Source organism: Esox lucius, chromosome 21 (genome assembly GCF_011004845.1).
Source record: "Esox lucius isolate fEsoLuc1 chromosome 21, fEsoLuc1.pri, whole genome shotgun sequence".
Classification (NCBI taxonomy): domain Eukaryota; kingdom Metazoa; phylum Chordata; class Actinopteri; order Esociformes; family Esocidae; genus Esox; species Esox lucius.
Genome location: NC_047589.1, coordinates 24,988,814 through 25,003,849, shown reverse-complemented (window position 1 = coordinate 25,003,849; position 15,036 = coordinate 24,988,814). Strand labels below are relative to the sequence as shown.

The 15,036-nt window shown below is 42.5% G+C and overlaps 1 protein-coding gene across 4 annotated transcripts; it reads left to right on the top strand.

The window, feature by feature from the left end:
* The first annotated feature begins 150 nt into the window (after positions 1–150).
* On the top strand, positions 151–15,025 carry sgk3 (serum/glucocorticoid regulated kinase family member 3). Of its 4 annotated transcripts, none has more exons than XM_010885879.3 (17): positions 152–379; positions 4,213–4,424; positions 5,339–5,422; positions 5,912–5,984; positions 6,246–6,321; positions 6,815–6,890; positions 8,763–8,812; positions 8,997–9,054; positions 9,683–9,766; positions 9,886–10,017; positions 11,072–11,184; positions 12,078–12,114; positions 12,373–12,459; positions 12,775–12,870; positions 12,999–13,154; positions 13,738–13,827; positions 13,946–15,025. In XM_010885879.3, exons 2-17 carry the CDS (start codon positions 4,347–4,349, stop codon positions 14,111–14,113), a joined length of 1,458 nt encoding a protein of 485 aa, XP_010884181.1. In that variant the 5' UTR covers positions 152–379; positions 4,213–4,346; the 3' UTR covers positions 14,114–15,025. The 4 variants fall into 4 exon arrangements, with proteins under 4 accessions (XP_019897432.1, XP_010884181.1, XP_019897430.1 ...); XM_020041871.2 differs by having other exon boundaries at positions 5,909–5,984; XM_020041872.2 differs by having other exon boundaries at positions 4,188–4,424; positions 5,909–5,984.
* The last annotated feature ends 11 nt before the right edge of the window (positions 15,026–15,036 follow it).

The following is a 15,036-nucleotide window of genomic DNA, read 5'->3' as shown; positions in this document are numbered from 1 at the left end:
TGTACACACACACACACACACACACACACACACACACATACTAATTTCACAAGGAGAAGTGATTCTGTTTGTTCCCGTTCTCCTACTTCACCGCTAGATGGTATTGTTTGCTGTTGTTTTCAGGAATGTTGAAGTGTGTGGTCCCGTGACTGACTAATTTCATTGGAACTTGCAGGACGAACGTCTTGATGTTTCCTGCTTCAAGCTGCTGGTTGACAGTAGCTCAGAATGGGTCATAGAAAGTACAGTCTGTGCATATGAATTCTCGAGTGGTTCCCCTCCTAAATAACTGTGCCAAACACATCGGATTTTAACCTGGTTAACTGTCACATTCCTTTGCCTTCAGCACTACACGGTTTGAATAGCCCGAGGACATAAGGTAAGTTTAAATGTACATTTATCTAAAATACTGTTGGGCATAATGTCCTTGCGATTTTTGTCAATGGTTTCAATCTTTGAGCCATTTTCTCCGGTAACTAAAACTATTGAAAATGATTTAATTACGTAACATTTTCTTCATCTAGAGCGATCTGATTGGTAACTGAAAGTAGGCTACTGGAAACTGAAGTTTTTCAACCAACCAACTCAAACTTTTTCAAATATTTTCTGTCTGTCTGTTCGTAGTTTAACTGTAAGGACATCTGGGGAGTACTTTTCCATTTGTAATTTCACGTGAGTGTTCCATGTTGAGACTGTACGTCTACATGAGCTGAAGGCTACTACAATGTAACCATTAACCGACCACTATTAGGCTTTAGCTGGAATGTGCAATTGTGCATAGATGCAGTGCGTTGACTCTGCTGTGTTTATAGCGATGTGGTTCAACAGCTGTCTAATTCTCTAAATGTAGGGGTTGTTAAACTTTATTGTATGACTACTTTTTCATTTTCCTCAGGAGTTATATAACTATAAAGATACGAGTTGTTTCATTTCATTATTGCTCCCCGGCTGGGGTGTATCGTTTTGCCATCAATCTCCGGCCTAAACAAACTAACCATAACAGCAATTTTAGTAATCCACCAGATAGCAATGAATGAGGGGGTGGCTTATGAAACACACCCTAAAAGTACTGCTGTCTGGCAGTTTCACCAGTCTTTTTACACCGACGTAAGTTTTAGATTTCCGGAGACATTCTTAATTTAAACGTATAGACTTTCTTGCATGCGCTCCAGCGTCCAAATCAAGCTGAATAAATACTGTAGAACTGAATAAGACATTTTCACATGCTGCGTGTAGTACTGAGTTATTCAGCTTGTGGCCGGCCAGCCGGTGTTGTGTTTTGTTAACCGTGGGGGTGTAAGGCGTCAGGACTGGACTCCTGGTTGGACATTAGTCCAGATGCTCTCTCGCGCACGCTAGGGTACGTAGTAGTAGTACATTGCCTTTGTCATGTCTTTTGCCAAAGCTCGAGGACCACCATTCACTGTAACATCGTTATTTTTCTTTCAACGAGTCAAATTTGCAGGCAAGAGCACATTTTCTCAGTGAAGGTAACAGACTAAAGGCCTATAATTTAAGTTTTTATGAACAATTTATAATTGGTTAAATTCAACTTGAAACTGGTTGAAATTCTATGAGTATGCGCAACCTGTTATTCATATTCATGTTTTTTAAATGCCAGTGTGGATCTTCAGTAGATCATGGTTTAAAAACACTGTTTAAGGTGACTAGGTTAAATATCACACTTCCTTTTTTTTTAGGGAGAAAGCATTGTCATTGTCAACATCAGAGAGACACTTTGTCACTCCTCCCTCTGAGGATGTTTATCTATTGAAGATGAGTTTCTCTTTAGCCTGGTCATTCAGAAATAATCCAAACAGTGTCATTACAAATAATTTGTCTCCAATTAAACAACAGGTAGGCATATCTGTAACAAGTCTAATGAAATTAATAAGCAAAAACTGTTGATAAATCTCCGGAGAGCTAAATGCCTGTTTCCAAGTCCATCCTTGTGCTGTATGTTCATACAATCATTATACCATTACTATACCAGCTGAAGACAGGACTTTTTTTTGGCCTCCAATGTGTACAGTAGCTCACTGGGTGGGTAAATTCCTGGTTTTCATTGTAAAGCGTTTCCTGACCTCCAGTCAAATTTACACATGGGGTTGACTTGCCACTAGCTTGGGCATGGCCATAACATGTTTTGTTTGTTATAAAAATAAATTCATTTCAGCACAAAACGAGAAGTGTTCATTTATAGAGTGATAAATATGTGTATTACGTGATAGAGGAGCTCCAGTCCAAAGCACACCAGTCACTGCTTAGCTATATTGTAAAACTTGTAACTTGACTGCCTGGCCTCTAGGTCTAACTGCCCAGAGAACACAGCCTCTTGTCGAGCCTGACTACAAACTGTACCATTCAGGTTGTTCAACACCCCCAGAGGATGTGGACCTGAACCAACCGGGAAGAGGAGGGCTATTTTTATAGTAACATACTTGAGCATGTCAGCACACGTGCACCCAATGCTATTCCCAGGTGAATGACAGCAGATAAGTGGCTGGGAATGTGTTTTGGTTTTGTTGAATACAGTTAGACTTTTCTTTTGTGTGTATGACGTAAATCGCCTGCAACAAACTGGTACTTTTCCTCATGTGTGATTGTTCACGTGCATCACTGTAACCGTGTGATTGTGTACAGTGATTGTGTACAGTGATTGTGTACAGTGATTGTGTATAGTTTTCTCCGACCCGTGTGTTCTGGATTCCAAACCGACTCTGTTATGGCTTTGGCTGCCGCAACTTTTTGACAGAGACATTTCAGGAATGGTAAAAAGCGTGTTCTGTCTCGTGACATTCAGTCATTTTGACACGCTTGCCTCTATCGCGTACATCAGTCTGTGTTATCACAGCAAAGCCTTTGGGTTCAACCCTCTCCGTAACATGACTGCCCGTGTGGAGTCGGTTGGAGGAGGCGGGTTTGGAGCTGAAGGTCCCTCGGTTGCACTTCTGCATTTTAATAGGTTTTCTGCCTTGATGTGTCTTTTCTATTACGTGAGTTGAATTAGATCTCTGTCTCTCTCTGTCACAACATTCACTACGGCACAGTTGACTAGGGAACAGTTGTGTGTGAGAGAGAGAGACAGCAATACTGAGCCCTGAGCTTAGGACGGCAGGGTCTGGTCTAACATGCTAGCTGACCTCACTATAAAACAAAGGACGAGTCAGAGCGTCAAGTGACCAGACAAAGAGCTTTGTTTCTAACAGGAAAACAGACATGTCGTAATCAGCGAGCAGGCTAACCGTCACAAACTTTAAATACCTTTGAATGTGAAAATCTATTGTAATGAGGCTGCATTTGTAAGTCCTCTATATTGTTTTAAAGGCATTGTCTGGCTGTGATTTGAGATTGATGAAATGCCTCTTTCTCAACTAGGTCATCAAGGTGATTTCCATATGGACTAACACTAGGCCTGCCTCTCTACAGAGTAGTCACTACAATGGACACTCTTTCTGTCTTGGTGCTCCCACTGAGGTGGTCTCCATCTAGCTTGTGTGCCTCGAACTTCAAAGTGCCATTGGAAGGTTATTTATAAACACCTTCAGTCCTCTGCTCTGCCTGGAGCCGGGGAGAATGTCACAGACCCAGCGTGTGACTGAAAGCGTGCGGGGCGAGCGTGAGTTAGTGTGAGAGTTGTACACCAACGACAGGATAAGCCGAGGGAGGAGAGGGAGATTATGTAGCCGTGGCTCCATCTGTTTGATGAGTTTGATTGAGGAATGATGGAGGAGTTACTGACAGTGGGTTTCTGGGATTGATGAGGAAAGGTGGATGGTGAGAAACGCCTGACATTAGTGAGGGATGTGGGGAATGGTTGAACCACAGTGTGTGGGCGTACAAGCCTGAGTAGGGAGTGGGTGACAGAGAGCGCCTAGCGGGCAGAGGCCTGGCAGCGCAGCCTGGTGTTGGTCTGGCCAGAACGGTCTCCCGGCCTGCTGACGCCGCTGCACACTAACCTCTGTGTGGTTTCCCGTCCGTCAGCCCGGAAGCAATAAACTGCCGGGGATCTGTTTTAGACAGCGCTCTGCAAACGTCTGCACACAGGATCAGCGAGTGAGGGCTAGGCTTTGGGTATATTCTGATGGTTGACAGGCAGGTCGTACATAGAACTGTTGCATGATAGAGCAGTCTTTAATGGAAAAGAGCGCTGCATCCTTTCTGTACAAGTCCATTTCTACGTACAGTCTCTCATCTCTTGCCTGGCTTCAGTGAGCCAGTATGGGGACGGTCCGGTCATCCACGTGACCTGTCCGGAACCGGACGCCTTGGGGGAGCGCTGAGAGGCCTGATCTCCGACTTAGGCTGTGACCTGTTTACCTCTGAACCGACCACTTCAGCACAGGATGGAGGAGCAGTCCAGCTGTCCCAACGTCAGCATCCCCTGTTACAACGAGCAGAGGGACAAGAAGAAGCGCTACACTGTGAGTAGTGAATGTAGTGTAATAGAGTTGCTGTGGCAACAGCCAGGAAGACAAACCTACTCATTCAAGGGTATTTCTTTATTTTTACTGTTTTCCACATTGTAGAATAACAGCGAAGACATCAAAATTAGTAAATAACACATACAGAATCATGTAGTAACCAAAAAAGTATTTAACAAATCTAAATACATTTATATTTTAGATTCTTCAAAGTTGCCACCCTTTGCCTTGATGACATCTTGGCACACTCTTGGCATTTTCGCAATCTGGAATGTTTTTCCAAAAGTCTTGAAGGACTGTTACCACATATGCTGAGCACTTGTTGGCTGCTTTTCCTTAACGCTGTGGTCCAACTCATCCCAAACCAACTCAGTGGGGTTGAGTTGGGTGATCGTGGATGCCAGGTCATCTGATGCAGCACTCATCACTGTCCTTTTTGGTGTGTTTTGGGTCATTGTCCAAGTAAAAAAACGAATGATAGTCCCACTAAGCACAAACCAGAAGAGACGGCGTATCTCTGCATAAATGCTGTGGTGGCCATGCTGGTTGAGTGTGCCTAGAATTCTAAATAAATCACCAATCGTGTCACCAGGAAAGCACTGTCACACCTCCTCCATGCTCCATGGGAACTACACATGCGGAGATCATCCAGTTACCCACTCTGCATCTCTCTATGACATAGCAGTTTGAGAAAAAAACCTCATATTTGGACTCATCCGACCAAAGGCTGGAGTTTTGATGTCGTCCGTAATATTCTACAGTGTGGAAAATAAAGAAGTAACAACAAATAAATTCACTTGAACAAGTAGGCATGTCCCAACGTTTGACTGGTACTGTGGATAACCGAGCGTGGCTGTGATCTTCAGGAATGTGTTTTCTGTTGTTCAGATTTGTCTTCCTCCACATTTATCCAGGTTTACAAAGTGATGGTCAATGTAGGGAGGCACGAGTGGTTTGTCTTTAGGCGATACGCAGAGTTTGACAAGCTGTACAACACCGTAAGTTTAAGCTGTTTCTTTTCAGTTTTCTTTCAATCTGAATGTGTGTATTTGGAGTGCTATAGGTCTAGCGGACATCACATCAAATTGAAAATTGTTGATTGAATCTTTTAACCCCAAGCTGTTGAAGTTTGGAACAAATGCATGCTGTGTAAGAATGCCAGCTTTATTTCTTAATTTTCCGCCAGAGATCACTTGACTAAACCGGGCCGAGCTAAATGTTTTAGCAAACTACAATCTGTTGTCCTCTCAGACGTTTTAGCTTTTGAAGGTTGTAGCTTTTTCTGACTTGAGGTGACCGCTAAAGCCTGTTGGATTTACACATACCAATTTTTCTCACATACATTTTTGTTAGATTTGTTTGTAGTTGACATTTAGTGACAAATCAGTTAATTCAACTCTCATGATTGTGGGAAGAGATGGAGTCATTTTGGTCCCCATGACACATCTATTATATATGAAATCTTATTTGTCTGTTTCTTTAAGCAGTTGAGGAAACAGTTTCCATCTTTGAACTTGAAAATCCCAGCCAAGAGAATATTTGGGGACAACTTTGACCCAGGTAACATATGGATTAACCTGATTAAATGTAGTCTGATATAAGTTCTGTTCTTGTAACTACACTCTGTAGTTACACAGTGTATTTAGCAGATTAAAATGCATTACAGAAAATTACGGTTCTTCAATGACCCTCAGCTCAGTTATTTGTTTGATTTATATTTTAAACAAATTAGATCACTTACATATGACAAATTGGATTACAGATGACATGAAACTATGCAAGAACTATAATATCATAACATTTTTCAATGTCTTTAATTAGAGTTTATCAAGCAAAGAAGAACCGGTTTACATGAGTTCATTCAGAGACTTGTCTCACATCCTCAGCTGAGCAGCCAGTAAGTATTGTATAACTGATCAGCTAGCTACAGTTTACTGAAATAAATTGCACATAAACCAATTTAATCTGCCACCTAATAAAAGTAAGAAGTGTAGACTGCCATAGATTGAGGTATTTCTTTGAACACATCCTCTATTAAAGTTTACACTTCCAGACAGGCCAGAAGTATTCCCTGCATTAATGTTTATGGTTGGTATTTGGGGATGATAAAATATATCCCATGTCAAAAGTAGTGTAATGTAACCCTGCCTCCTGGAGGCAGCTCCTGGCCCGGTGTCTCTTGGAGGCAGCTCCTGGCCCAGTGATAGTTAATATGGTGTCTGAATGCAGGAGCTTTGTGTGCATCTCAGTCAGGGCCCTAACATGTACTCACTATCTCTCTCTATCTGCCTCTGTCCCTCTCTCTCTATCTGCCTCTGTCCCTCTCTCTCTCTATCTGCCTCTATCTCTCACTCTCTCTCTATCTGCCTCTATCTCTGACCACCTGGCAGCCCTGATGTCAGGGCATTCCTCCAGATGGACAAATCTAAAAACCTGTCTGATGCATCAGAGGATGAGGATGACAAGGTCAGTGAGGGCGGGACAGTCTGACGGGAAGAAGATATGACCGTTGTCAATGGATTTAATGTTTGTCTTTCAACTGAAGGAATACACCGTGGCGTGGCATAAAGGGCGCGATGATGAACAGCCCAGCATTTGTGCAGTATAAATGTATACTTTATTATGTATTCTACGTACTGGTGACCGACAGTGGATATAAAAAGTCTACACACCCCTGTTAAAATGCCAGGTTCTTGTGATGTAAAAGAATTAGACAAAGATAGTTCATGTCAGAACTTTTTCCACTCTTAATGTGACTTATAATATGAACAATTCAATTGAAAAACAAACTGAAATCTTTGAGGGGGAAAAATAAAAATTCACAATAACCTGGTTGCATAAGTGTGCACACCCTAAACTAATACTTTGTTGAAGCACCTTTTGATTATATTACAGCACTCAGTCTTTTTGGGTAGGAGTCTATTAGCATAGCACATCTTGACGTGGCAATATTTGCTCACTCTTCCTTGCAAAAGCGCTCCAAATCCATCAGATTGCGAGGACATCTCCTGTACCCAGCCCTCTTCAGATCACCCCACAGATTTTCAATTGGATTCAGGTCTGGGCTCTGGCTGGGACATTCCTAAACATTAATCTTCTTCTAGTGAAGCCATGCTTTTGTGGATTTGGATGTGTGCATTGGGTTGTTGTCATGCTGAAAGGTGAACTTCATCTTCAGCTTTCTAACGGATGCCTGAAGGTTTTGTGCCAAAATTATCTGGTATTTGGAACTGTTCATAATTCCCTCCACCCTGACTAAAGCCTTGGTTCCAGCAGAAGAAAAACAGCCTCAAAGCATGATGCTGCCACCACCATGCTTCGCTGTGGGTATGGTGTTCTTTGGGTGATGTGCAGTGTGGTTTTTGCACCAAACATACCTTTTGGAATTATGGCCAATAAGTTCAACCCTACCCCATAGCCAATTCATATGAAGAATACGGGAGATTGTTGTCACATGTAGCACACAGCTAGTACTTGCCAGAAATTCCTGCAGTTCCTTTAATGTTGCTGTAGGCCTCTTGGAAGCCTGTCTGACCAGTTTTCTTCTCGTCTTTTCATCAATTTTGGAGGGATGTCCAGTTCTTGGTAATGTCTCTGTTGTGCCATCTTTTCTCCACTTGATGATGACTGTCTTCACTGTGTTCCATGGTATATCTAATGCTTTGGAAATTCTTTTGTACCCTTCTCCTGACTGATATCTTTCAACAATGAGATACCTCCGATGCTTTGGAAGCTCTCTGCGGAACCATGGCAGGTGTGTAATGACTTCTATTTAACATGAGTTTGAATGTGGTTAATTCTGAACACAGCCACATCTCCAGTTATAAGAGGGTGTGCACACTTATGCAACCAGGTTATTGGAAGGTTTGAATTTTTCCCCCCTTAGAAGATTTCAGTTTGTTTTTCAATTGAATTGTTCACATTATAGGTCACGTTTAAGAGGGGAAAAAGTTCTGACATGATTTACCTCTGTCTCATTCTTTTACATCACAAGAACCTTCCATTTTAACAGGGGTGTGTAGACGGTTTTCTTTTTATATCCACAGTAAGTGCACTCCGGGTCACATATACCGCTGAAGCATGGGTTGGATTCCAGCCCGCTGCTGTTCACACACACTCTCCTCGGTCAGACCCAATATCTCTCTGTCAGATTTTGTATTGTGAATGTGTTGCGACTGCAGTTACAACGCTGCAGTGTAGAGTCCTGCCAGTAGTGTGTTGCTGCACGAGGGGCGCAAACGACTTAACACTGACTGGCAAGGTAAATGTTGACCCTCTCCAGTCCGACATGTTGATCTGTTACTAACCCACATAATCTGTCCTGTCTCTGGTTTATAGAACAGCTCTACCTCCGGAAATATTAACCTGGGTCCTTCTGGAAATCCACAGTACGTCACAGTCTTATGTTGAATTGAGGCCGGAAGACATTTCTGTTGTACTATCGGGTTCACTTTCTGATGTGTTGTTACCAGTAACCTTTTCATTGCCCCCCCCCCCCCACCCTTGAGAATATTTCTCAATACTCACACTTTTTCCCTCGTGATAACCTTTTTGTATGTGCCATAATTTCAGAGCAAAGCCCACAGACTTCAACTTTCTCAAAGTCATCGGGAAGGGAAGCTTTGGGAAGGTATGTGATCGTAATGGGAACAGATTATCTGGAGAGGGGCCTGGGTTGTCTTTAGAGCCATGTTACAGCATTAGATTAGAAATGGCACTGTGACTGTGGAGTCAAAGGGCAGACCGTTAATTTTAATTTCAGAGAGAACATAAATCAAAGCATGTTTTGTACATTGTCTCGGGTGGCGGTGGGGGGGGGGGGGGGGGGGGGGGGGGGCTGCAATGAGCGGTAATTTCTAAACGTGTTAACCGATATGGATAACAATATGCTCAAATATAAGCGGACTGTCTGACAGTTTTGGAGACCACAGTCAATATATCTTTCATTCATTCAATTTAAATTGCTCCACATATTTTTGGAGTTCGCTGGACATTACGTCTTTAAATGTCGTAAGATTTAAAGTAGGTCACTCAAAAGAGAGTCCTACATCTACATATACTCGAATAACTCTGGTCTTACAACCGTCATGAATAAAGTTCTAGTTCTGTGTGTATCAGTAGTTGGCCTTTACATTTGGGAAGTGGCAGTTTTACAGTTCTGGGTTTTCACTGCCTCATTGTTGCACTGTTGTTGTCCGTGCTGTGGTAACCGGGGTTTTTACAGCTAAGCCCATGCTTTCTCTTCTGTCCATGTGAAGGTTCTCCTTGCAAAACGGAATCTGGATGGGAAGTATTATGCAATCAAGGTCTTACAGAAAAGAATCATTCTCAACAGGAGAGAGGTACTCTCTACTTCTGAAGTTTTATTGAATTGGAGATGTTTCTTACTCTCTTTTTCAGTGTTGGGTACATTATTTCCAATGTCGCCCAACGTATCTTTTTTTTCTCCTGTTTTTACCAGCAAAAACACATAATGGCCGAGCGCAATGTGCTACTGAAGAACGTTAAACACCCTTTCCTCGTCGGCTTGCATTACTCCTTCCAGACGACGGACAAGTTGTACTTCGTCCTGGATTTTGTCAACGGGGGAGAAGTGAGTGGTTTCAGTCTTTCAGAATAATGGGGACACAGTGTTGAGTCACTGAGTTGAGGGAAACCCAGAATAGTACAACACAGGTCAACTGCTGCCGCAAGGTCTCCTGGGAAATGACCCCTGGGCTGAGGGATAGCGGTACAAACTGCTGAACAGAAAGGACAACTGAGAAAGGCTTGAATAAAATATAGAAGCACTCTTATTTAACCTCACCTGACAATCTGTCTTATGGCCAGTGGCAGAAAGAACATAGCTAAAGAGCCTTTTAGCACCGTTCCAGGATGTGATGCATATCCTATTCCCAATATTGACCATAAACTTTCGGGGCAGGTTTCGCAGATCCAGATTAAATAGAATTTACATTTTAAAGCCAGTTTATACACTATCCAAACAGAATCGGACGCGATTCACTGGTTTTAGATATTGGCGTTGAAATGCCCTAATACATTTCAAAGCCCAAAAGCATCCGTTTTAATAAAAGGAGTTGGGCAGTTGGTGAGAGCTGAATTTGCACATTTGACTGAAGTCATCCTGGCCATTAATGCAGCATCGACTAATGTTAACGCCTGTAAAAATATAGTATATTAGCATTTTTATTCATACCATTCTGAGACTGTCAGAAAGAGCCAACGCCAACAGTGATTCAGACAGGGCACCGAAGGTCTGTAATGTTTCTTTAACCTTGGTATAATAGCCAGTTTGTGGGATTATTTAGAGTGTTAAAAAGTTATGGATATCTTTACGCGAAAAGCTACCGATGTCTTTGGAAATTCCTTTGCCTGATTCCAGATGTGTAGTCTATGCGCTTTAGCTAAGGCCTCTGATTATGGTGGTCATCAGTTTCCACATAATAAGTTGTCAATTTGATTAAGTGGAATTTGCAAACAGTGCAGGATATTTGACCCACCACTCGGCCATGACTGGGCCACAATTGTTTTTAGCAAGTTCATCTGAATATTATGGAAATATTACAACATTCAGCTACTGTGTCCATTCATTTCACTTAATTTCTATTATCCATAGTGTGTTGTCTGACTGTCCTCTGTAATTACAGCTCTTTTTCCATCTTCAAAAAGAACGGACCTTTCCGGAACCCAGAGCCAAATTCTACATTGCGGAAATGGCAAGCGCACTGGGCTATCTGCACTCCCTAAACATAGTGTACAGGTAGGTGGATTGATGTAACATTGCTTCCGGTCTCTGCCCCCCATCGACCACATTCGGAGCAGGGGACTCAGTACATCAACGTCTCAGAGCAGGCAACGGCCACTAATTGGCATGCTACCAGCGCCCGCCGCTAACTAGCTAGCCATGTCGCAGCTTTTACGTGACGTGAATACGTCAGCGTTCGTGGCGACGCCTGAACAGGGGCAGTCTCCAGGTGCGTAGGAGTCGCAGGTTCAAATCCTGTCAGCGCTGCCGAGGCTGCAATTGCATAAATGAGTCACACACGTGTACAGGTTGTCTCGGAGCCTGGGCTCTGGTTCACCATCAGGTTGAGGGTCTGTATTAGAGAATGAATATTAACAGATGTGAGGTAAAGGTTCCCGTGCTGTGGTACGCTGTTAGCCACATTCACTGTCCTAAATGAGTAACGCGTGCATCACACATCCCCTTCTCCATTAGTGGGGGAAAATCCCACTTCAAATGGGGTCTTATGTAAAACCACTGGAACCCGGTCAACAGCTCAAGCGTTCCCGTTTCAAGTGGTCTGTTGTCTGTAGTGATTTTCATTAAGTCAAACGTCACTGTTGTCGTGGTTGTTCAAATATAATCATTCATTATAAGACATGTGAGGGCAATTTTTCCTCTGCACGAGTCTGTCCCAGTCGTACTATTGCGTCCAATTTGCCTGTCATTTTAGTTTAGTGTATTGCTGGTTAAGTGACTCATTTGCAATAGAATGCACTGGATGCAAACCACCAACATTTGAAGTAACCCCTGTTTTGATTGACCACTTCTAAAAGAATACCACAGGAAACATGTTAAGCTGAAACTATTGTTGAATTACTTGCGACTTCGGATAATTAATGTTCATTTGTTTCTTTCTTTTTACACAGGGATTTGAAGCCAGAAAATATCCTTCTTGACTTTGAAGTAAGTGTGACATTCTGACTCACTTCGCTGGGCGTAAGAAGTTAGAATATACATGTAGTTCCTTGTATGGAGGACTTCAGGGCTTTGTTCAGTCTAGCCATAGCAAAATCTTTCAAACTGCTGTTCACAAAATTTTTACAACTGGAAGCATTCTCATGAATGTAGTCTACGCAGTGTCTATGTATTACCCAAAACAACACACACATTTCCCTGTGTGACCAAGAATTTTTATAAATGTTTGTTTCCCTGTCTTTAAAGGGACACATAGTTTTGACTGATTTCGGATTGTGCAAGGAAGGCATTTCCCAAACTGAGACAACAAGCACATTTTGTGGGACACCTGAGGTAATGTTAACCGTTGGGATGGATGAATGCTACTGTGCAATTCCCTGCCCATGCATTGTCCACATAAAATGTCACACTTTCAAAACACTAGTAATGATTTACAAAGACGTGTTGGAATCAAAAATGATTAAGAGAGTGAGTGATGAAAGAAGTTAATAATTGTACATACCTGTCTTCATGTATAGGATGGGGGTGAGTAATGTTCTCCAGGCCAGCACTTAATTAGACATGGTAAAATGTTACTGCCAGACCACTGTCTGAAATGAAACCAACAACACCTGTCATCGCTAACATATCCTATTTTCCCCTCTCCAGTATCTGGCTCCAGAGGTTCTTAAGAAACAACCGTACGACAACACAGTAGACTGGTGGTGTCTGGGGTCAGTGCTTTATGAAATGCTCTTTGGCTTGGTGAGTGAGAAAGAAAAAAAAAACAGGCAAACATGGCAGTTCAAAACGTTTGACCTACTGCTTACACTGCCATAACACTTAAACACACCTCTATCTCACACTCTCTCCCTCTCTGGCTCGTACTACAGCCTCCATTCTACAGCAGAGACACCCACGAGATGTATAACAACATTCTCCACAAGCCCCTGGTGATGCGTTCAGGGGCCTCCAGCACTGCCTGGTCCCTCCTGCTGGCTCTACTGGAAAAGGACGGCACACGTAGACTAGGCTCCAGGGATGACTTTGTAAGGGCTGTCCCATGCAGCACAGCAGGCGTTCACGGTTCTACCGCATAGCTGTTTTATTATGTCGTGATAAATATTCCACATGAGCCAGGCTGGTCAAATGATCTAAGCAGCTACCCACGGTGCTCACGCACTGCCACGGCATGGTTTAGGGTCTTTCTAGAAAAACGTACTCCCCGCATCCTGTCCAATATGGCTTGAAATGCCTTCAAATGTTCCCATGATCCGCCGGCGTATTCACAGGTTTTGTGTCATGTCGTGATGTTGGCCGTGTGACAGTCACTATTCCCCGGAGACTGACTGGATACACACACCACCCCTTCCCCCTAGTCTCAAGACACCATGTGTTTGAGACAGCAGTGTATCATCACAGGCTCCTAACTGTGACCAGTATATTCCACTGGCTGGTGGTATCTGGCGCCATCTGGTGGTGATGCTTTGTCATGACTAGGAGCTGCTCAGTAAAGGCTGTTGGCAGGCACTGTTCATTACTTCATGGCAGATGCAGTGCATTACATCATTTTCAAAATTTGCCTTGGTAATTCAATAAATTAAAAGCTACATTCATGTTTTATTTCCTCAGAATGAGATCAAAGCACATACCTTCTTCACAACTATCAATTGGGATGACTTGGAACAGAGGAAGGTCCAACCTCCATTCACTCCTAATGTGGTAAAAACTCTCATGATTCTATCGGAACTGTATACATGGTTTAACACACACATCAGATGAATGAGACCGAAGGCGTGAAGGAAGTGTTTCGTTTCAATTTTTTCTTCCTGTTTTGCAGAATACTCCTTATGACATCACAAACTTTGATCCAGAATTCACAGAGGAGACTGTTCCAAACTCTGTGTGTTATGCTGACCACTCCATAGTCAATGCCAGTGTGATGGAGGCTGATGATGCATTCCTAGGATTCTCCTATGCTCCACCTTCAGACTACTCCTTCCTGTGAAAGACTCTTGTGAGGACCAGCCCGAGACTTCTGTGAAATTGCTTTAGCTCTGTGTTATTCTGTGGTGGAACTGACGATACACAGAGTTTGAATGCTTTTGTTCCAGCCTAGTAGAGCTTGTCCGTTAGTTTAATCGGATGTGACAAGAACAAAAGCCTACATAACTTGTAGACTCTCGGGAACAGAACTGGAGAACACTGCCTTAACCTGTCTAGATTTCTTTTAATAAAAGGGAAGAATTCAGATTTTGGATGAACACATTTTGAGAAACGCCAAAGCAAGCAGAAGTTGCGATCAGAATGTGTAACAAGAAACCTTTATTTTTACCTGCTATTTATATAACAGATTATATTTTTAAGAAGTCTTGGCCTTGTTTCTTGATAAAACCCCAAAACAAAATCCAGGTCTATCAGGTTAACTGGGGGGGAAATAATTTCTGTTCCAGTTTAAAAGTGGACCTTGTTGCCTTATGATGAAATGACAGTGTACATATGGTCTCTAAATAGCTGAAATGAAATGTTTTAGTTCATCTTAACAAGGTCACGGATTTATGGTATATTTAGAAACCGCTTACTGTCAGCTTATAGTGGTTCATTGTTCATTTGTATGGATGGGGGAATACTTGAGATGTCACTGAATAGAGTTTTGCGTTGACAGAGGTCATTTCAGTTCATATTTTCTTTTTGATAAAGTTACACATTTGCTGTAATGGCTCCATCGGTGACTTAACATTGCTAACAGATGCTGCGCCATCTGATTTATTTCTGTGTTTGCTTGTCTGTCTGTATTATAGAAATCCTTAGAAATACATAACCTCAACCACAGTTTCTAACAAGTAAGTGTGGCCAACAGTCAGCGTCATTAATGCCTTGAATGATATCTGTACAATAAAATAATTCTAATAAAACTGTATAGGATGTAGC

What these genes read in the sequence shown, in the direction of transcription:
- sgk3 (XM_020041871.2), top strand. Translation starts at nt 4,347, where the DNA reads ATGGAGGAGCAGTCCAGCTGTCCCAACGTCAGCATCCCCTGTTACAAC. An exon ending in GGTCCTTCTGGAAATCCACA is followed by an intron (nt 8,813 to 8,996) that starts GTACGTCACAGT and finishes CCATAATTTCAG; the next exon opens with AGCAAAGCCCACAGACTTCA. An exon ending in TCATTCTCAACAGGAGAGAG is followed by an intron (nt 9,767 to 9,885) that starts GTACTCTCTACT and finishes TGTTTTTACCAG; the next exon opens with CAAAAACACATAATGGCCGA.